This window comes from Lutra lutra, chromosome 15 (assembly GCF_902655055.1).
Source record: "Lutra lutra chromosome 15, mLutLut1.2, whole genome shotgun sequence".
NCBI lineage: Eukaryota > Metazoa > Chordata > Mammalia > Carnivora > Mustelidae > Lutra > Lutra lutra.
This window is the reverse complement of record NC_062292.1, coordinates 28,603,611-28,625,247: the sequence shown is the minus strand read 5'-3', so window position 1 is coordinate 28,625,247 and position 21,637 is coordinate 28,603,611. Positions and strand designations below refer to the sequence as shown.

The window sequence follows — 21,637 nt, the reverse complement described above, 5'->3', positions numbered from 1 at the left end:
CATATTGGGGAAATTCTCTCCAATAATTCTCTCCAACATACCTTCTGCTCCCCTCTCTGTTTCCTCTTCTTCTGGAATCCCAATTATTCTAATGTTGTTTCGTCTTATGGTGTCACTTATCTCTCGAATTCTCCCCTCGTGGTCCAGTAGTTGTTTGTCCCTCTTTTGCTCAGCTTCTTTATTCTCTGTCATTTGGTCTTCTATATCGCTAATTCTTTCTTCTGCCTCATTTATCCTAGCAGGGAGAGCCTCCATTTTTGATTGCACCTCATTAATAGCTTTTTTGATTTCAACTTGGTTAGATTTTAGTTCTTTTATTTCTCCAGAAAGGGCTTTTATATCTCCCGAGAGGGTTGCTTTAATATCTTCCATGCCTTTTTCAAGCCCGGCTACAACCTTGAGAATCATCATTCTGAACTCTATATCTGACATATTACCAATGTCTGTATTGATTAGGTCCCTAGCCTTTGGTACTGCTTCTTGTTCTTTTTTTTGTTGTGAATTTTTCCGCCTTGTCATTTTGTCCAGATAAGAGTATATGAAGGAGCAAGTAAAATACTAAAAGGGTGGCAACAACCCCAGGAAAATATGCTTTAGCCAAATCAGAAGAGATCCCAAATCGTGAGGGGGGAAAGGGGATAAAAAGGGGTTCAGAAGAAAAAAAAAGAAAAAGAAAAAAAAAGAAACTTTAAAAAAAGAAAGCCGATAAAAAATATAAAAAGGAAAAAAGTATATATACATTAAACTATTTAAAAAACGTTAAAAAAAGAAAACGGTAAAAGTTAAAAAAATTTAGCAGAAGAAGAGAAAAAAAAATTGAAAAAGAGAAAAAAAAATTAAATTAACTGCAAGGCTAAAGAATCATGGGGAGAAAGCCATGAGTTCCATGCTTTGCTTTCTTCTCCTCTGGAATTCCGCCGCTCTCCTTGGTATTGAAACTGCACTCCTTGGTAGGTGAACTTGGTCCTGGCTGGGTTTCTCATTGATCTTCTGGGGGAGGGGCCTGTTGTAGTGATTCTCAAGCGTCTTTGCCCCAGGCGGAGTTGCACCGCCCTTACCCGGGGCCGGGCTGAGTAATCTGCTCGGGTTTGCTTTCGGGAGCTTTTGTTCCCTGAGCGCTTTCTGTAGAGTTCCGGAGGACGGGAGTGAAGATGGCGGCCTCCCGGTCTCCGGCCCAGAGGAGCCGAGAGCCCGGGGCCCCACTCCTCAGTGCGCCCTCAGAGAACAGCGCCCAATGACTCCCGTCACCCTGGCCTCCGGCCGCGCTCCGAGCTGACCGAGCCTGCGACCGGTTCAAGGCAACCCCGAGTTTAGAGCTCACTCCTCGGCTCTGTCTCTGTAGCCGGCTTCCCTGTTCTAATACCGGTAAGCTCTGCGACACTCAGACACCCCCGATCCTTCTGTGACCCTGTGGGACCTGAGGCCGCGCTGACCCCGCCTGGGCTTCACCCCAGTTAAGCCTCTGGAGCGATGTCCCTCAGAGGAACAGACTTTTAAAAGTCCCGATTTTGTGCTCCGTTGCTCCGCGGCTCGCCGGGAGCCGGCCCCTCCTCCCGCGGTCTATCTTCCCGTCTCTTTGGATTCACTTCTCCGCCAGTCCTATCTTGCAGAAAGTGGTTGATTTTCTGTTTCTGGAATTGCTGTTCTTCTTCTCTTCAATCTCCCGTTGGATTTATAGGTGTTTGCAATCTTTAGATAAGCTATTTAGCTGATCTCCCGCTACCTGAAGTAGTCTCAGCCTGCTACTTCTCCGCCATCTTGACTCCTCCTCCTCTTCTTGATATATTTGTACCTCTACCACTGTATAGTGACCTTCTTGTCTCTTATGACCAATTTTGCCTTAAAGTCTGTTTTAACTGATGTTAACTATAGGCACTCCTGCTCTCTTTTGGTTACCATTTGCATGGAATCTTTTACTTTCAGCCTATATATGTCCTTAAACCTTAAGTGAGTCTCTTGTAGGCAGCATATTGTTGGATCTGGGTTTTTAAAATCCATTCATCCATTCTGTATTTTGATTGGAGAATTTAAGCATTTGCATTTAAAGTAATTATTGATAGATAAGGACTTTTCTTGCCACTCTGTTCATTGTTTTCTGTTTCTTTAGTTCCTTTGTTCCCCACTAACATCCATTGTGATTTTTGTAGTAGTATGCTTTAATTTCTTTCTCTTTATCTTTCATCTACTGTATGTTTTTTCTTTGTGATTACCATGAGGCTTCTATAAAACATCTTATAAATATAAGTAGACTGTATTCTTGTGTCAACCACCCAACAAAATTCAGGAGAAAAATCACACCTTTTAGGTGCCACTAACAGTAAAGATTAAAGTTATCTTCTAAGACTACTGCCTAAACTTACTTCCTCGATGCTGACAAGGTACTCTTGCTTACCCATGTTTATAAATGTTGTTTCCAAACTCCACTGCACTTAGCATATTTTCTCAAGTTTTGCAATTGTAAGGATGCTAGTCACTACAGAAAAACAAGGAATTCATGCTACTTATTTCTTGAGGTAATAGTCATCTACCCACCAGCTTCTTTTCCAGGAAATAGGAAAATGATCCACCCATAACTTGTGGGTAGATAAAGCACATGAACTCTGAAGCTAGATTCTAAAGGGTAGAGGGGCAATGGCCAGGCTTTCCTTATTCTGAGGACCACTGAGGCTGTTGATAGATATCTCCATTTTGTAGGCTTTCTTGATAGCCCTGGGAAGACACCCACTATAAGAGAAGTTATGTCCCAGAGTTCAGTTCTAAAGCATATATATAATTATTACACCTATAGTATCTCCAGCCCTGCCCATCCAGGAAAAGGTTTGGCTCAAGAAAATTATGATTTACTTCTATGCTATTATGATGGAATTTTAAAATTAAATTTGTTTTTTGAATGTCTACTTGGTTCCAAGCCCCATGCCAAGGCACTGCAGAAAAACTTTAAGGAGTTCATAGCCAAGTGGAGGAAGGGGAAAATTAGACACAGAGACCTGTGAAATAGGGTGGAAATGTGAAAGGGTAAAAGTAACTACAGGGCACTAATTAAACTTGATATGGGGTGGGGTCAGAAAAAATTTCCTGAAAGAGATGACACCTCAACTGAGTTTTAAAGATGAGCATAATTATCCAAATGAGAAATGGAGGTCGGGGGGAGCAGAGTGGAGAAGGAGGTGAGCAGAGAGGGGCATCATCAGTGCATGCACAGAGATGAGAAACAGCATGGTGAGTGCCGTAAAGGAAGGACAAGTTGTGGGGCAGAGAATGGTGATGGAACACTTGGAGAAATGGGTAGGGGTCAGATTACAAAAGACCCTGTACTTATATATAGACTTGATCTCATAGATAAACTCTTCCTAGAAGATAATAAGCTAATCCTGTGAGACACTACTAGAATTAACCACAACCACCACCACTACCCCCGTCATAAATGTGCTATGTGAGGAAGTGGGGGTGGGAATATTCAATATTCCCTTTTAGAGAGTCTTGATGCATATCAGTATGTTAAAAATTCTGAGATATTCTACTAGAAGGGGTTCCATAAGAAACCATTTAACTTCCTTTAAACTATCATTTCCCAAAAAAATTTGAGCATGGAAACTTCTTTTGTTGTTATGCAGTTACTATTAACATTCTGTAGAGCAAGTGTTCTTTAGAACTCACTTTGGAAAACGCTGTAGGACCTGAGGAGCCATTTTAAGCAGGAAGGTGGTATAGTTCTCTTTGTCTTTTAGATAAGTCACTGTGATTTGATAATGGAAATACTGGAGGTAGCAAGACCAGTTGAAGGTTATTATTTAGGCAAGAGGTTATAATGTCCTAAATTAATAGACAAAAGAATGGAAAGGGGGATATTTGATAAATATTTAGAAGTTAAGATTGATACAGCTTGGAAAAAGAGGGAGAAATCCAGTTGACCTGAGTGATCACAGGGGTAATGAGCCCATTCACTGAAACTAGGAATACAAGAGCAGGTTTTAGATGATGAGTTCAGGGGGATTTAGGTACCAGTGATAAGTCTAAGAGATATCTAGCCACTTGAATTTATGAGTCTAAAGGCATTGTACTCAGAGTTTTGGAAGGAAGAATACAGATTTGAGGAGCATCCATGGATAGCATTAAAACTGTGAGTGCACCTTGAAGAAGGATGGAGAGATTGTAAGGTAAAAATGATGGAGAGAGTTAGCTCTTCTAAGAAAAACTAACATTAAATAGATAAAAAGAGGAGTTCATGGAACAGACCAAAAAGAAAGGGGTCACAAAAATAGGAGGAATGCCAGTAGAGAGCACTCTCAGAAAAGCCGTTAAAAGACAGTGGGGAGCCTAGGTGGCTGAGACAGTTAAGCATCTGACTTGATTTTGGCTCAGGTCATGATCTCAGGGTCCTGGGATTGAGCCTCACTCAGGCTCCATGCTCAGTGGGGAGTCTCTGTGAAGATTCTTTCTCTCTCCCTCTGCCCCTTCTACTGCTCACTCTCTTCCTCCCTCTCTCTAATATAGAAATACATCTTAAAAAAAAAAAAAGACAATATGGAAGAATGCCTAGATGGCTCAGTTGGTTAAGTGTTGGACTCTTGGGGCACCTGGGTGGCTCAGTGGGTTAAGCCTCTGCCTTTGGTTCAGGTCATGGTCTCAGGGTCCTGGGATTGAGCCCCGCATCGGGCTCTCTGCTCAGAGGGGAGCCTGCTTCCCCCCAACCGCTGCCTGCCTCTCTGCCTGCTTGTGATCTCTCTCTCTCTCTCTCTGTCAAATAAATAAATAAAATCTTAAAAAAAAGAAGTGTTGGACTCTTGATCTCAGCTCAGGTCATGAGTTCAAGCTCCTTGTTGGGCATGGAGCCTACTTAAAAAGAGAGAGAGAGAGAGAGAGAGAGAGAGAATAGGAGTGGGAGTGGTCATTACATGGGATTGTTAGTTTAAAAAAAGTAAATGTGGTAGGTCATTATGGAAATGACCCCAATGTATCCATGCTTTCCTGTGTCCATGCCCCCTTGCAACTGACCCTATTGCTTCTCCCAAGAAAGGGAGTCTACCTCTTTACTCATTGTCTCCAAGCTAGCTTTGTGATTTGCTTTAACTCATAGAATGGGAATAAAAATAATGTTATTCAAGTTCCAGAACATAGGATTCAGAGGCCTTGCAGCTTCTCCTCTTACCCTGTTGGAATCCAGAGTCCACAATGCTGAGAAGAAGCCCAGCCCACTCTATGGAAAATAGAAGGCCATATGGAAGACAGCCAAAGTGCTTTGAAAGACATCCCGCATCAACTGCCAAATCTCTGAATGAGGACATTCTGGACCCTCTAGTCCCACTGAACTATGAGATGACCACAGACACATGAATGCTCCCAGCCAAGACCGACGACAGAATCATCCAGATTGCCAATCCACAGAACTATGAGACATAATAAACCATTGTTTTAAGCCTGTAAATTTTGGTCTGGTTTGATATAGAGCAAAGGCCAACCCAAATGGAAATCAGTATCAATTGTGCAGAGCCTCCCTAAAAAGGGTTAAAACATGTGACAGTAGCGTTGGGACTTAGGGATGAGTAGAGTCAGAGAGCAGTGCAAAAACTGATTTAAGGTACACGAGGGAGCCAGCCATGCTAATGAAGAGGCACCACAGTGGGCAATTCTGTCACCTGAGGCCCCTGGGAAGGTGAAAAATGTGCCCAATGAACTTATGAATCTGGCAGCTAAGATTATTTCTAGATTTCTAATATTCAAGAAATACTAAAACTATCAATATTTAAGCTACTTATGACAAAGTACAGGAAGAGAGAGAGAAACCAAAGAGAAACAGTTTACTCTACAGCAGAAATTAGAGAAAAAATAGAGTCCATGCTTTGCCAGGTTGCTAACTAAACTTCTTTCTTATCTGCAGTCTTTCCAGCTGGCAAAAGACCTAAACGTCTAGAATGCTGACAGTGAAATATGCCTTTGGGTTCAAGATCAAATAAAGGATGTGCCTAAAGACCCTTTGTTAGGACCACTGAAAGACCAACTCTTGATTGCATGTCTCAGTTTATTTTTATGTGATATCTCATGCTTCAGAGGCAAGCCAGTTTCCTCACATGATAATCACAGGTTGGTATTCAGAGTAGAAGAAAGTGGAAACTGTAAATCTTCTCGAAGCACAGGCTCCAGAACATTCCCAAGGTCACTTCTGAAACATTTTATGGGTCAAAACAAGACACAAGAACAGCCCACATTCAATGAGGTAGGGGTAGCAGGGAGGGATATAGGCACCACCTCTTAATGGAGGCTCTACAAATAAATTGTGACCATACTATACTGCTCTGGGTAAGAAACTTTCAAACTCTGAGAATATTTTAAATTAAGCTTAGAAATGCTTTAAAAAGGGAAAATATAATATTATTACTTTATTTTGTATTAAGGAGAAATACATTCTTCAACAGAAAAAATAAAAGAGAGGAAGGAATTTATAGGTTAAAGAGACTTAAAGGGCATATTCATTAATTACAATGTAACTGTAATTAATTAATACAGATTCAACTTAAAAGTATAAACTGTGAGGGGTGCCTAGGTGCCTCAGTCAGTAAAGGGTCCAACTCTTGATTTTGGCTCTGGATCATGCTGTCAGGGTCATGATCTCAGGGTTGTGAAATCAAGCCCCAAGCTCGGCTCCATGCTCAGTGGGGAGTCTACAAGAGATTCTCTCTCTCCGTCTCTGTTTGCCCCTCCCCCCTCTTGTGCTCACTCTCATTAACAAGACAATTGGAAATTTGATCATTGACTTGATATTTGATTAAGGAACTATTATTAACTTCTAGGTACAATATTAATATTTTACTATGTTTTTTAAAATGCTTTAAAATTTTGAGATACATACTGAAGTATTTACAGATGAAATAATATGATATCTGGGACTTGTATTAAATTAATATGGAAAGTAAAGTAGTGAATGAGGCTGCTGATGAGGCAGAGTTAGTCATATTGGTTTTTAAGGCTGGGTGATGGGTACATAGGCACTTATTATAGTATTATATCTACTTTTGTATATGTTGAAAATTCTTCATTGTAAGTTTTAAAATAAAATTTTAAAAAATGGACTCTGGGCATAATGAATATATGGGCATATTTTTGTGTATTTGTAATATTGAATAAAATGTGTTCTATTAGACCATAACCCCAATTTAAAATGTGCAATTTGATAAGTTGATTTAAACTTGATTTTACCTAGTAATCAAATTTTAATATATGATATGTAATTACTTTAAGTTATGTTATATAATATATAATTATTTTTATTTTAATATGTTATATAATTTTAATGTTATATAATATATAATTATATACAAATATGTTTATTTAAAATATAATCTTCCTTATATTAAAACATTTAATCTTAAATATTTTAAGAGAATTTTTGATTCATTAGTTTTATTTTAATGTATTAGATTTGCAAGAGTTAAAAAAGCACTTAAGAGAATTTTATATAAAAGAAACTCAAATACATTAAATTTATAAAAGTAGTTTCAGATATTTGAAGATGTTCAGTTAGATAAGTACATAAAGGGCACCAAAGATTATTCAAAGACCCCTCAAAAGCCAACTGCTAAAAATTACTAGACTTAGAATAATAAGATAGGTGACTTGAACTCAAAGCTTAAGACATTTATTGTTATTTTTTAACTTTAATAAAGCAAACAAACTTTAATAACAATAGGCTATCAAAAGGTGAAAACTTTTTTTTTCCAGTCACCTGAAAGCCTTATTTAAGAAATAGGAGCATTATTTAAGAAATAAGAATAAGAATTAAAAATAAATAAATAAAAAATAGATTATGCGAACTGTACCAACCATTTGGATTATAGCGACATGCAATCTGGCTTCTTCTATTAAAACTTCTTCTGTTGGGGATTCCTCCTCCTCTTTGTTATCAGGTGAAACATAATAAGGATCAGACTAAGTTTAAAAACATAATTAGATTAAATTAAAAATAAGCTAAAATATATAGGAGCTGCCAAACACTTCACTCAACAAAGACTCAAATAACTCAAATCAGAACTGCTATCATGAAGGGATATGTGTAACTGGGTTCACTCTCTGTATGAAAAATGTGGCTTTTAACTGTGGTAAAGTAACAATTCATTTGGGAGATTTGCAAGTCAGATTCTCCCCCAAACCTACCTATGCTTGACTGCTCTCTGAAGTAACCTGTGTTCTTTGCTTTTTCAAAATAACATGAGGACAGATCGCTCAGCTCCTCTAATGGTTGGAAACATGGGCTTGCCAGAGGCCATTCATAGTTAGTAAATCAACCAGTGTGTAAAAATACCAATTCTCCTCTATTTGACAAATAAACCTAGATAACTAAGACCTTCTCTTTAGAGAGAATTCAAAATCTTTTCACCAAGATAGCAAAGCTAGTAAATACATCCCCCGTCCTCAATTTTTCTGACATTTCATTTGCAGGATCAAATTTCTTTATATGAGAGGCAGACCCAGGACAGAAGAAGGACTATTTTTTTTTTTTTTTTTTTTTTTTGCCGGTTATCAACTCACAGGAAAGTTGTATTCAATCTTTGTTTTTTCTTCTACTAAGGTCCAATTAACATTTGTCAAAATTTTTTCTGTTTTGAATAGTGTGATTGTGTTCTGTATTATCTCTTGAATGTGCTTAATGGCATTTTGCATGGCCATTTGCCTTGGGAGGGAAATAGCACACAAACCTGTGACCAAAAAAAAAAAGCAAGTGTCTTAATAGAATACAGTGAAAACTGTAAGAAGAGGCAAAATCCTGCAAGATGGAGTGAAATCTTGTTGCTGTAGTGAATCACCTGCACAGCCAAACCATAGTGTTTAGAGCAAGGACAACCTTTGGTCCAAAGTCTTCCAGAAAATTACCCAACTCTCTGTTTCTTCTGGCTGCAGAGCTCAACTTTATCTGACTCAGCTGCTAAGGAATGCTTTATTAGTTTCCTTCCATTCCCATTACCAAGAAATGTGACTTGTTACTTCAAGGTCCCTAATCAGTATTTCGCAAAGTATAAGAAAGTACTCATGTCTTCTTCAGGTACGAAGGCTGCCTATTAATCTGTGCAAATTCCCTGGCCCACCTCATACCTAGAGAATCAGACTGGCCTTGGAATTTGCAACTGAACAATTCTCCGACTGATTCTTATAAAAATTTTAAAATTAAAAAAATTTTAAATAAAAAGGTCACCGCAATAGAGATCCCTCAAATTTAGTATATCTGTTTCCGGGCCAGCAAATCTACATGCTCCAAAAATTGTAGCCATTTGTATTTTCTTGAGGTATGAATTTGAAGTTACAGCTACGAGGCTCACTCACCAAAAACAAGAATTAATTTTTTTTTGAAGATTCTATTTATTCATTCCACAGAGAGATAGAGAGAGCACAAGCGGGGCAAGTGGCAGGCAGAGGGAGAGGGAGAAGCAGATTCCCTACCAAGCAGGGAGCCTGATGCAGGGCTTGATTCCAGGACCCCAAAATCATGACATGAGCCAAAGGTAGATGCTTAACTGAAAGAGCCACCCAGGTGCCCCCCAAAAGAATTTAATTAGTGAGTGAACTTGGTCCGCTCACTTGGAATTACATCTCAATAAAATTGTTCTCTCTTCATAATTGCGCATGAATGGTCTCATAGACAGTTAAAACGAGTTCTAAATGTTTAGCTTAACTTTACTGTATTCTCTGTGGGACACTGTGTGTAATGATGGTGTTTGAAATTTTCAGGATTCCCAAGGTCTGGAAACCTATCCCTCTTGACTCATTATGGTCCAGAGCAAACATGCATTTGACTGTAGGCTGAAGTTAGAAGTTGTCAGCTTTAGATTCAAAATTCCCATGACTGAGACCACACAAGAAGAAATTTTTCTCTTTTTCGGGAGAAATATGAGTGTATGTGGACCACTTGGTGGCACCAATACATTTGAATGAACTCCCTGTATTTAGATGATCCTGGAAGTGTATGAGGAGGGAATCTCTTAAAGCCTTAGACTAGACGGAAGCAGTTAGTTTGAAACTCCTACTGATAAAACTCAACTCTGACAAGTATTAAATGTGTGCCATGTAGTATTTCTGGAAAGGATGAGTACGGATTCTGAGGGGAGAAAGACCGTTATCATACACTTCCGTTTTATAATGAAAATTTTTGAGGTTTAGCTACTACAATAAAAAATATTTGGAGGGGGACGGAGGTGCCTGGGGGGCTCAGTTGGTTAAGCATCCAATTCTTGATTTTAGCTCAAGTTATGATCTCAGGATCTTGAGATGGAGCCCCACACAGGCTCCATGCTGAGTGTGAAGCCTCCTTGGGATTCTCTCTCCCTCTGCCTCTCACACACACTCTCTCTCTCCCAAAAATAAATAAATAAATAATAAAACTTTTACAAATTTTGTAAGGGAGGAAAAAGAGAAGAAAAAATATTAGCATGACAGCCTGGAAGTGTCAGAATAAGAGGAATCACAGGAAAGAAGCATGGGAGAAATCCAGATGTTACATCCTAAGCAAAGAGAATGGAGTGGGTCTGGACCCCTGGGAGTCAAAGGAATTGGTGGGAAGGGAGGTGTGAGAAAGTCTTCAAAGATCAAATTAACTTTCCTCATGCTCCAGTGTGGGCTTTTGCTGACAAAGCATACCTTTCTACTGAGAATGAGAACAAATCCATAACTGGGGGGAAAGGAGAGCTACCAAAAGTCTGCCTAATTTACTAGTTCAGTTTACATATTGGGGCCCTTGGGTTTGAGGTGGGCAGTAACAGGAAGTTATGCTAGAGTTTTTGTGGGGTTCAGTTTTACAAAAGGACATGACTGAAAAGACACAAATGGAGGTGATGTCTCTCATGGGTAGGATAGGGTAAATTCACCAGGCTATTTCCTTGACTAGAAGAACTCTCTTTCAACATCATCCTCCCATTGCCTCTCATTAGTTCCAGGCTTTCCAAGAAACTTCCTGATGACTAGTTTTGTTTATCGAGGAAATTGGTATTTAGAGGTAAATACCCTGAATAATGATCACAATTATTTCAGACATAGAAATAAATCATATTATAAATTAATAAATTGATCTTCTGCCTTATCCATATTTTCCTGTGAGTGCAGCATATGTGAATCTCCAGCAGTTGGATCAATTCTAGATACACTGAAAAAAATCAAACACCAGCATAGCTAAGACCAGGCCATGGGATACTGAATGATACTAAGGCCCTCTTCTAAGACTTGGTGTAATCCTACCTCACCTTCTCCATCCCCAGTTGACTATACTGCCACCAATTATCTTATCCTAGATTTCTCTATTGACCATGTATCTCTGTGTGATTTAATCATACTTATGCATTTTACTATCAATGGCCTCAAATGTCTTCTGGAAATAAGCCACTGTGGCACAGTCTACTGACTGTCTCCCAATATCCATTTTCCCATTCTTCTTTTACCAACCGAATTTCCAAGTTTTGGCTAAGCACATGGTCAGCCAGATAGGGATAATATTTCACAGCTTCTATTACCCATGAATGACTATGTGACCAAATTTTGGCCAATGGAATGTGAGTGGTAATGATGCATACAATTTCTAGATTCTGCCCTTAAAAGGAAACGGCTTACCCTCCATTGCCACCTATCTCCTCATTTCCCCTGTCTAGTCGGTTGGGTTGAAGATATAGTGGTAGTGAGCCAACTTCTACCCTGCAGACAAGAACAACATCCCGGGGAATGGAGGAGAAACAAAAAAGAAGCAGAACTACCCCACTCTTTTGGACATTTAGGTAGGGGGTGGGGGGAGAAAGTCCTCTATCTTGTTTAAGCCACTGTGAATGTGGTTTCTGTTAAACTGGCTGAACCAATACCCCCAATTAATACAGCATCAATAAGTAATAAGTGAATGAAAATGAATGATTTCATAGTCAATTCCTTGAACTTCATAAGAAATGTCCCCATGACCCCCAACAATAATCTATTTGCATTATTTCCCCCAGTTAATTAATGAAAGACAGATTTACTTTACCTAATGTCCTGGCTGAATGAGTCATCATGTACGAATTTATTCCCATAGTCAATAGTGATATTACCTGTACATACAATATAAACTAAAAAACAAAACACACAAGTAGTTAGAACCAAAAGATGAATACGTTCTCCAAAGGGCATCATTGTTCAACTAACCAACATCAACAAAATTCTATCTTAATCCACATTTTTTAATCCTATTTCTGAGAAGTAAATTGAGGCAAAGTGGGTATTTTGTAGACACTGTTTGAATATGATACACTGGAGCAGAAATTAGTTTTCACTGTGAATGAGAGAAGAGTTTATAATTTCTGGGAGGGAGAAGAACACTGATGGAAGAGCTCCCCACCGTTGCTGCTTGCTGAAGCAGCCTTGCAAAGCTGGCAAGGTGGTAGGCATCACAGACACAGCTCTGGAGCCTGCAGGGCCGGGGGTGAGGAGGACCCAGCAACTGCAGGCAGTGGTGACACAGCAGGGAGGGAAAGGGTATCTGCCACCAGCATTTACTATAGCTCAGGAGGCTCTGAAGGAACCTGCAGGAACCATGGTGGGGTCTGGAGAGGCACCGTGCAGAAGCAAGCATACAATCACTTTCGCAGGTCTTAGCTCTGCCCCTATTAGCCATGTAATTTGGAGTCAGTTAATTTAACCATTCTGAGCCTCAGTGCCCTTCACTGGAAACTGGAGTTAATAGTAGTATGTCTTTTGGAGAGTGTTTTCCAAATTTGACTAACATCACTAAACACCTGAAGTACATCTAAAAGATACCGACTTCCAGGTTTCTTCCCTGAAGGTTCTGATCGTGCAGGTAGGGAGTGGTGCTAAAGGGATTGGTGTAACATCAGATAGATTTGGGAAACACTGTAAATGATATTCCAGTGTTAGCATTCCATTGACTTGGTTTTAGGCTGATTCCTTGAACAAAACATAATTGAAAGAGCTCAGATTTTTGTTATGATACCTTTCCTTTGGGGCATGAAAGGACCCTAAATCTCTACAAAACCACTGGTTTGTTTGAACTCCAAATTCCCACATGATAACTATAGATAAGAAGGGCAGATCCTCAGGAAAGACTGTAAGGAATATAATACTCCATTTAAAAAAGAACTTCTTCCTTTAGGAGTTAGGGCACCCGAGTTCTTCCCCTAACATGCTATTCTCTTTGTTTTGATGTCTCTACAGGCAAGATGGAGAGGGAGATAACTGATTCCCCCAAAGAAATTTTTAAAATATTGTACTGCTGGAGTCTTCTGGAACAGGAGCAAAATGACAAAGAGAAAACCCTGAGCTGGAAATCAGCCAATATCAAGAAACCCTGTACATCTACCTGTAGATTAAAGTTCCTTGGGAGGTGGGCAGGTGTTCTTAATTCACATTATTCGAGTGGCTTTTCTCCCTCCAGCAGCAGGTTTGGAATTCATCTGACTGGTTGGGGATTGTCCTGGGGATTTCTAGCAACTTTTATCAATTTCTCCAGCTAGCTCCCACCATAGTCACAAATGACGAGGGGCCCTAACACTGTCAGCAGATGCACTGGGCTCTTTGGATCTTCCCTAGAGTCTCGGTACCACAGACACTGCCACCATCAGATTGCCCAGAAATCCACCAGCTAGCCTATGGAGAAAAGGCTTTGAGGGAGAGTAACATTAATTGAGCATTTGCTAAGTGGCAGGTATTTTACTAAGTATCAACTCAATCTTCAACTGGAAATTGAGGTTCTACAAATCTGGGAAACTTGCCCAAGGTCACCCAGCCTGTGATGGTAGAACTAGGATTCGATCTCAAGTCTATCTGATTCCCACACCATTAACCACTACTTGACTGTTGGTCCCTTTCATACTGTCAACATAAACTTTCCTCTGAAAGTTCCTTTCTACTTAAAAGAACACATTTTCCATATCTAATTTTAAAAACGGTTAACTTTGGTAGTGCCTGGGTGGCTCAGTCGGTTAAATGGTTGCCTTTGGCTCAGGTCATGATCCCAGGGTCCTGGGATCGAGTCCCACATCGGGCTTCCTGCTCAGTGGAGAGCCTGCTTCTCCCTCTCCCTCTGCCTGCCACTCTGCCTACTTGGGCTCTCTATCTCTCTGTCAAATAAATAAATAAATAAATAATCTTTAAAAAATGGTTAACTTTGGGAGAAGGAAGAGAAGATAATGAAGGAGTAGAAGGACCCTAGGCTCATCTTGTCCCCATAAACATAACTAGATAACTATCAAATCATTCTAAATACCCCCAGAAACCAACCTGAAGACTGACAGAACAAACTCCATAACTAAAGGAAGAGAAGAAACCACATAAGGAAGGTAGGAAGTACAGAGAGGTGGTTTGGGGAAGAAACAGATCACAAGTGCTGTGGAAGGGAGGTAGTCCTGGTCATGGAGAAAGGTGAGAGAGAGAGGCACAAGGGGAATGCACAAGGAGAACACTGCCTAAAGCCATTGGCTGGGAAAACAGGAGTGTTTGATTTTTGTGAGTTTTTGCAACCAGTGGGACTTAGAGACAAGTTTTAAAGGCCAGCCGGCTTGGCTGGGATAGAGCCCTGAGGAACCTGCCCTACTCCTGGAGAGAAGGCAGACAAATAACCCGGGGGCAGGTGGCATGGAAATAGCATCTGAAGAATGCCTGGGGCACACAGCAGGGAGATAATTCACTCTTCTTGGAGCATATACCTGAGAGGTAGGATTCTTACCTCTCTCTGGAGACAAAGGAGCCAGCAGGTGCCATTTCCTTCCCTTGCCCCTCAGCATAAACACACAGCCACCTTCAGGAGGCAGCACAGTGCTCATAGTGGCCGCCTAAGATGCTTACACCAAGTCCAACCCCCCCTGTTCTCTGGAACACCTGCCCTCTGTCAGGCTTGCCTCTGTCCCAACATGGCCAGCCCCTTCCCCAGAAGGCCAGCAGAAATCCCTGCCCATACCACATCTCCTGACCAGAGTTCTGCTGGACTTCAGTTCTAGTAGTAGTAGTATCAGGTCTTTTTTAACAAGCAGACCAGAGCACACCTAGTTAAAACTCACCACACTCTGGCCAAGGACCAAACAGTGCCCACTGCAGGCAAGGAGAGTCTCTGCTGACACCTGGCCTGAGGATACAGCAGTCAAACACAACAGCAGAGTGCACACAGCATGCCTCAGACACTCTCTGAAGTGCCAGGCCCTAAACACTCTATGACCTCTTCTTCATAAAGCCGTTACTTTCAGGAGCAGGAAACATAACTGGCTTTTCTAACATGGAGAAGAAAGCAGAGACTTAGACAAAATGTCCAGATGGAGGAATCCATCCCACATGAAAGAACAAGATAAGGTCACAGTCAGAGATCTAAGCAAAACAGATATAAGTAACATTCCTGATAGAGAATTTAAAGATTTTATTTATTTATTTGACAGACAGAGATCACAAGCAGAGAGAGGCAGGCAGAGAAAGAGAGAGGAGGAAGCAGCCTCTCCGCTGAGCAGAGAGCCTGATGCGGGGCTCGATCCCACGACCCTGGGATCATGACCTGAGCCAAAGGCAGAGGCTTTAACCCACTGAGCCACCCAGGCGCCCCCCTGATAGAGAATTTAAAGCAACAATCATAAAGATACTCACTGGGCTCCGGAAAAGAATAGAAGATTTCAAGGAGACTCTTACCACAGTGATAATAGAATTAAAAAAGTATCTGTCAGAAATGAAAAATGCAGTAATTGAGATTGGAAACTGGCTTGAGGCAATGAACACAAGGCTGAAAGAAGCAGAGGAATAAATAAGTGATATAGAAGACAAAATAACAGAAAACAAGGAAGCAGAACAAAAGAGAGAAAGAATTATGGAACATGAGAATAGACTCAGGGAATCGAGTGACTCTGTCCAAAGCAATAACAATCACATTATAGAAGAATGGGGGAGCAGGAAATTTATTTGAAAAAATAATAGCAGAAAACTTCCCTAATCTGGGAAAGAAACAAACATCCCGATCCAAGAGACACAGAGAACTCCCATCAAAATCAACCAAAGCAAGCCAACATTAAGACATATTGTAATTAAATTTGTAAAATATAATTAAAAAAAAACAACTATTGAAAGCAGCAAAACAAAAGAAGTCCTTAGCTTACAAGGGAAGACCCATAAGGCTGGCTATAGATTTCTCAACAAAAACACTGCAAGCCAGGAGTGGCATGACATATTTAAAGTGCTGAATGGGAAAAATCTGTAGCCAAGAATATTCTATCCAGCAAGGCTATCATTCAGAAGAGGAGAGAAAAAAAGTTTCCCATACAAAAACTAAAGGATGGGATGCCTGGGTAGCTCATTCAGTTAAGTGGCTGCCTTCAACTCAGGTCATGATCCCAGAGGCCTCAGATCAAGTTCTGCATCCGGCTCCTTGCTCAGAAGAGAGCCTGCTTCTCCCTCTGCCTGTCATTCTCCCTGCTTATGCTCTCCCCTCTCTCTTTCTGACAAATAAATAAAATCTTTTTTAAAAAACCCCCAAAACAAACAAACAAAAAAACTAAAGGAGTTTGTGACCACAAAACCAGTCCTACAAGAAATACTAATGGGGTATCTTTGAGTGTGGAAAGACCAAAAGTGACAAAGACAAGAAAGGAACAGAGAACATCTCCAGAAACAATGACAAAACAAGTAATAAAATGGCACTAAGTATTATCTATCAATAATTACTCTGAATGTAAATGGACTGAATGTTCCAATCTAAAGACATAGGGTATTGGAATGGATAGAAAAAACAAGACCCATCTATATGTTGGCTACAAGAGACTCATTTTAGATCTAAAATCACCTGCAGATCCAAAGTGAGGGGGTAGAGAAACATTTATCATGCAAATGGATGTAAAAAAAAAAAAAAAGGCCAGAGTAGTGCTATCACTAGCCAGAGCCCTTAAAGATGTTCCTCTGGAGATGCCCTGCTTTCTTGTTGTTGTTTTGTTTTGTTTCTTTGTTTTGTTTTTTTGTGACCTTGTCAAAAGTCACCAGTCCAAGATGGTTAAAACTTTTGGATTTGCCTTACCAAGGCCTGCAAAGGTGAAATCCTCCTAGTATCCATCTTTTGAGGCTTTCTAGAAGATTTTAGGTGAAGAAAGCCACTTGAGATTTTATACTCTGTCTTGCCTCCTGTATTCTCAAAACTATTACCTCATGCAAGCTTCTGTGCTTGCATTGCCCTCTGAATCTAAAATTAACTTTTCTCAAATGGATTAAAAAATATTTATACAATAATCTCCAAAATCTTCGGAAGGAAGCAGAAGGAATCTTTTTCTAAGCTATCAGGGCTTTTCCTCTCAGTCTCTGAACCTGGGGACAATACCTGGGGTTCCTTCCTACCCTGGGATGAGGAGAATAATCTTTAATAAAGTCGATAGGAAACGCTGAGTATGGAGCTGTGAGGACAATCACTTTAAAACTGCCTGCATCTATGGTGAGGAGAGGAAGAGCTGCCACTGCCGATCAGGATTATGAATGGGGGATCCTTTTGAACTTTCTAGGCAACAATGGATTTCACAGGGCATTGTTTCTATAACTCTTAAAACCTTGTTAATTATCCCACAAAGAAAGCACTCTGGCGACTGGGAGGTTAGGAGTTGGCCCAGTTGGGGGTGGAGGGTTAGAAGGCTACAGGCAGGAAGTTTGAAGGGCTGTTGGGAAAGGGTGAGATGTTCTGAGACCTGGGGCCAACTTCATTCTGGGCTTGCCTGTGTGTTCAGTTTGGCTTTGGGCTGGATTCTGGGGAGAGATGGGCTTGCTATTCAGGGAGGCATGAAGTTCTGCCTTAGACTAAATGATGTTTATAGTTGTGGCTCTTTTCTACTCTTATGCTGTGCTGAAGTGATGGAGACTGGGCTGTGTTACAAATAAATAATTTTATCTTGTTTTTGTTAAAAAAAAATATATGGACAAACTAGACTTTAAAATAAAGTCTATAGGGGCACCTGGGTGGCTCAGTGGGTTAAAGCCGCTGCCTTCAGCTCAGGTCATGATCTCAGTGTCCTGGGATCTCTGCTCAGCGGGGAGCCTGCTTCCCTCCTCTCTCTCTCTGCCTGCCTCTTTGCCTAGTTGTGATCTCTGTCTGTCAAATAAATAAATAAGTCTATAAAAAATTAAAAAAATAAAATAAAGTCTATAACAAGAGATGAAAAAGGGCACTCCATCATAATAAAGGAGGGCAAGTGATATTATGAGCACTGGGTGTTACACGCAACTAATGAATCATTGAACATTACATCAAAAACTAATGATGTATTATATGTTTGCTAATTGAATTTAAATAAAAAAAATGAAAAGAGCTGTTACACAAATTCTGTAATACAAAAACAATGTACAAAATCTGTTGCATTTCTATACACCAATAATGAAGCAGCAGAAAGACAAATTAAGGAATCAATCCCATTTACAATTGCACCAAAACTTCTAAGATACTTAGGAAAAAACATAACCAAATAGGTAAAAGACCAGTACTCTGAAAACTATAAAACACTGATGAAAGAAACTAAAGAGGACATGAAGAAATGTAAAGATATTCCATGCTCATGGATTAGAAAAACAAATATTGTTAAAATGTCTATGCCACCCAAAGCCATTTACACATTTAATGCAATCCCTATCAAAACACCAGCATTTTTCACAGAGCTAGAATAAATAATTCTAAAATTTGTATGGAGCTACACAAGACCTCAAATAGCCAAAGCAACCTTGAAAAAGAAAAGCATCACAATTGTGATGGAGGCATCACAATTTGGAATTCAGGTTATTTTACAAAGCTGTAGTGATCAAAACAGTGTGGTACCAGCACAAAAACAGACACATGGCTCAATAGAACACAATAGAAAACCCAGAAATGAACCCACAACTATAGGATCCATTAATTTTTGGCAAAGCAAGAATGAATATTCCAGGGAAAAAGACAGTCTCTTCAACAGATAATGTTGGGAAAACTGATAGCAACATGCAAAATAATGAAACAAGACCACTTTCTTACACCATACACAAAAATAACTTCAGAATGGATGAAAAACCTAAATATGAGACAGGAAACCATTAAAATCCTAGAGGAGAATATAGGCACTAACCTCTTTGACGTCAGCCATAGCAACATCTTTCTAGCTATGTCTCTGGAGGCAAGGAAAACAAAAGCAAAAATAAAGGACTGGGACTTCATCAAAGTAAAAAGCTTCTGCACAGGGAAGGAAGCAATCAACAAAATTAAAAGTCAGCCTATAGGGGAAGAATGGGGAAAGATATTTGCAAATGACATATCTGATAAAGGGTTAGTATCCAAAATATATAAAAAACTTACACAACTTAACATCCAAAAAAACCAAATAATCCAACTAAAAAATAGATAAAAGACAATGGATAGAGATTTTCCCAAAGAAGACATACAGCTGGCCAATAGACAGATGAAAAGATGCTCCATACCACTCATCACCAGGGAAATACAAATCCGAACTACAATGAGATATCATCGCCTCACACTTGCCAAAATGGCTAAAATAAAAAACACAAGAAACAAGGTGAGGATATGAAAAAAGGGGAACCCTCCTGCACTGTTGGTGGGAACGCAAACTGGTACAGCCACTAAAGAAAACAGTATGGAGGTTCCTCAAAAGGCTGAAAATAGACCTATCCTATGATCCAAGCGATTGTATTATTAGGCATTAACCCAAAACACTAAAATACCAGTTCAAAGGGATACATGGACCCCGATGTTTATAGCGACATTATCTACAATAGCTAAACTATGGAAACAGCCCAAGTGTCCATCAACTGATAAATGAATAAAGAAGGTGTGGTATATGTATATAATGGAATATTCCTTGGCCATCAAAAAAGAATGAAATCTTGCCATTGCAACAACATGGATAGAGCTAGAGAGAATAATGTTATGCAAATAAGTCAGTCAGAGAAACATAAATACCATATGATTTCACTCATATGTGGAATTTAAAAAACAAAATGAACAAAGAGGCAGAAAAAAAGAGAGAAAAGGAGGCAAACCAAGAAACAGACTCTTAACTATAGAGAACAAACTGATGATTACCAGAGGGGAGGTGGGTAGGGGGGTGGGTAAAATGAGTGATGGGGATTAAGCAGGGCCCTTGATGTGATGGGTATTGTATGTAAATATTCAATCACTAAATTGTACACCTGAAACTAATATTACACTGTATGTTAACTAATTGGAATTTAAATGAAAAAAATGGTTAGCTCTATTATTGGGAACTATGACAAGTACTACAAAATAAATAAAAATGAGTAAATATGAATAAATATGAGATACAATTTTTTCCTACCAATTGTGGTGACTCTATTTTTTTTTCAGCCAGATTATGAATATCAGGAGCCAGGAGTAAGCTAAAAACTCCTTTAATTCCAGACCATGCTATAACAATTCCCCATTTCCAATTATATTCGTAATTTGTATGCATCAGAATGGGGCTCACTAACACAACAGTAAGCAACCTGTGGAAAGAAAAAAAATTTATTAATCACACCTAATGTATCAATGTTATTCATGGTTGAATACTACATTTCATATCAGATTTTTTTCAGGAAAAAGAAAATCAGTTTATTAACAAGTTGTTCAAACTTTTTGGGACAAATCAAATATACTGTCTAAATTTTGCATATAATACTCATATCTTGAAAAATAGTGCTAGAAGTTTTATACAAATACAAGGATTTATTATTAACATTATTGGGCACTATTTGGATTTGCGTAGTAAATTTCTGAAAGAAAGTTCTTCAAATAACATTGACAAGCTCATCTATTCCATGGAGGGCCATGACTAGATTCAGAAATTGGGCCAAAAGGACATGCAGATGATGGCCAGAAAGGGAAAATTATTGTAGGCACATTAATAAATGGCTTAACCAAAGTTTTCTTGCGTTCCCATGAAACTCATAAATTAAATGTCACATAAGTAATCTCAGTTTGTGCCTTTTTTCCTCTACAGAACAGTTTTCTTTGCTTTTCTTTTTAGAGTGGGGAGGGACAGAAGGAGAGGGAGAGAGAAAATCTCAAGCAGGCTCCATGCCCAGCACGGATCCTGACACTGGGCTCAATCTCACAATCCTAAAATCATGACCTAGGCTCTCAAGAGTCAGACGCTTAACTGACAGAGTCACCCAGGTGCCCCTCTCTTCTTTTTTCTTATTTGAGAATAGTTGACCCACAATGTTAATGATAGTTTTATGTGCAACATAGTGATTCCACAACTCTATTATTATGCTATGCTCTCCACAAGTGCCTATGGATCATTTTTCTATAAGACCCTCTACCCAAAATTTAGAATCTATATTTAGGGGACCTGCACCAAATGAATATCAGTACTATCCCTCAAAGGAGATTTCAGCAGAAAGAAAATTGACATGTTCTTAGCCTCAGAAAATGTATTGTGTATCAGTTGCTCAGCTGGGAATTTCACAAGACAGTTTAGAGAATTTCTATCATTGAGAAACAGAAAATCTGCAATTACCGTCTGCAACATATATAATTAATTTGAACAAACTCCTCTGCCTTGCATTTAAGCCTTTTGCAAAGTAATTCTTATCAACATTTTCAGCCTTACTAATTGGTCTTTCTCTGAAATACCATGGAGTCCAGCCAAAATAGAACAACTCATATCATTTCCTGATAGCAAAAACAGAAAGG

General features: G+C 39.4%; 1 protein-coding gene across 4 annotated transcripts in view; it reads right to left on the bottom strand.

Annotated features, from left to right (window-relative positions):
- Nucleotides 1–21,637, bottom strand: part of SLC9C2 (solute carrier family 9 member C2 (putative)) — a 111,533-nt gene that overhangs the window by 59,040 nt on the left and 30,856 nt on the right. For 3 of the 4 annotated variants that reach the window (XM_047704986.1, XM_047704989.1, XM_047704987.1), the window contains exons 10-13: nucleotides 20,277–20,445; nucleotides 11,987–12,068; nucleotides 8,524–8,690; nucleotides 7,819–7,923 (exon numbers count right to left, since the gene is read on the bottom strand). In XM_047704986.1, coding sequence (XP_047560942.1) covers nucleotides 7,819–7,923; nucleotides 8,524–8,690; nucleotides 11,987–12,068; nucleotides 20,277–20,445 — 523 coding nt within the window. The remainder of the gene's footprint in view (nucleotides 1–7,818; nucleotides 7,924–8,523; nucleotides 8,691–11,986; nucleotides 12,069–20,276; nucleotides 20,446–21,637) is intronic. The other variant, XM_047704988.1, reaches the window with a different exon arrangement.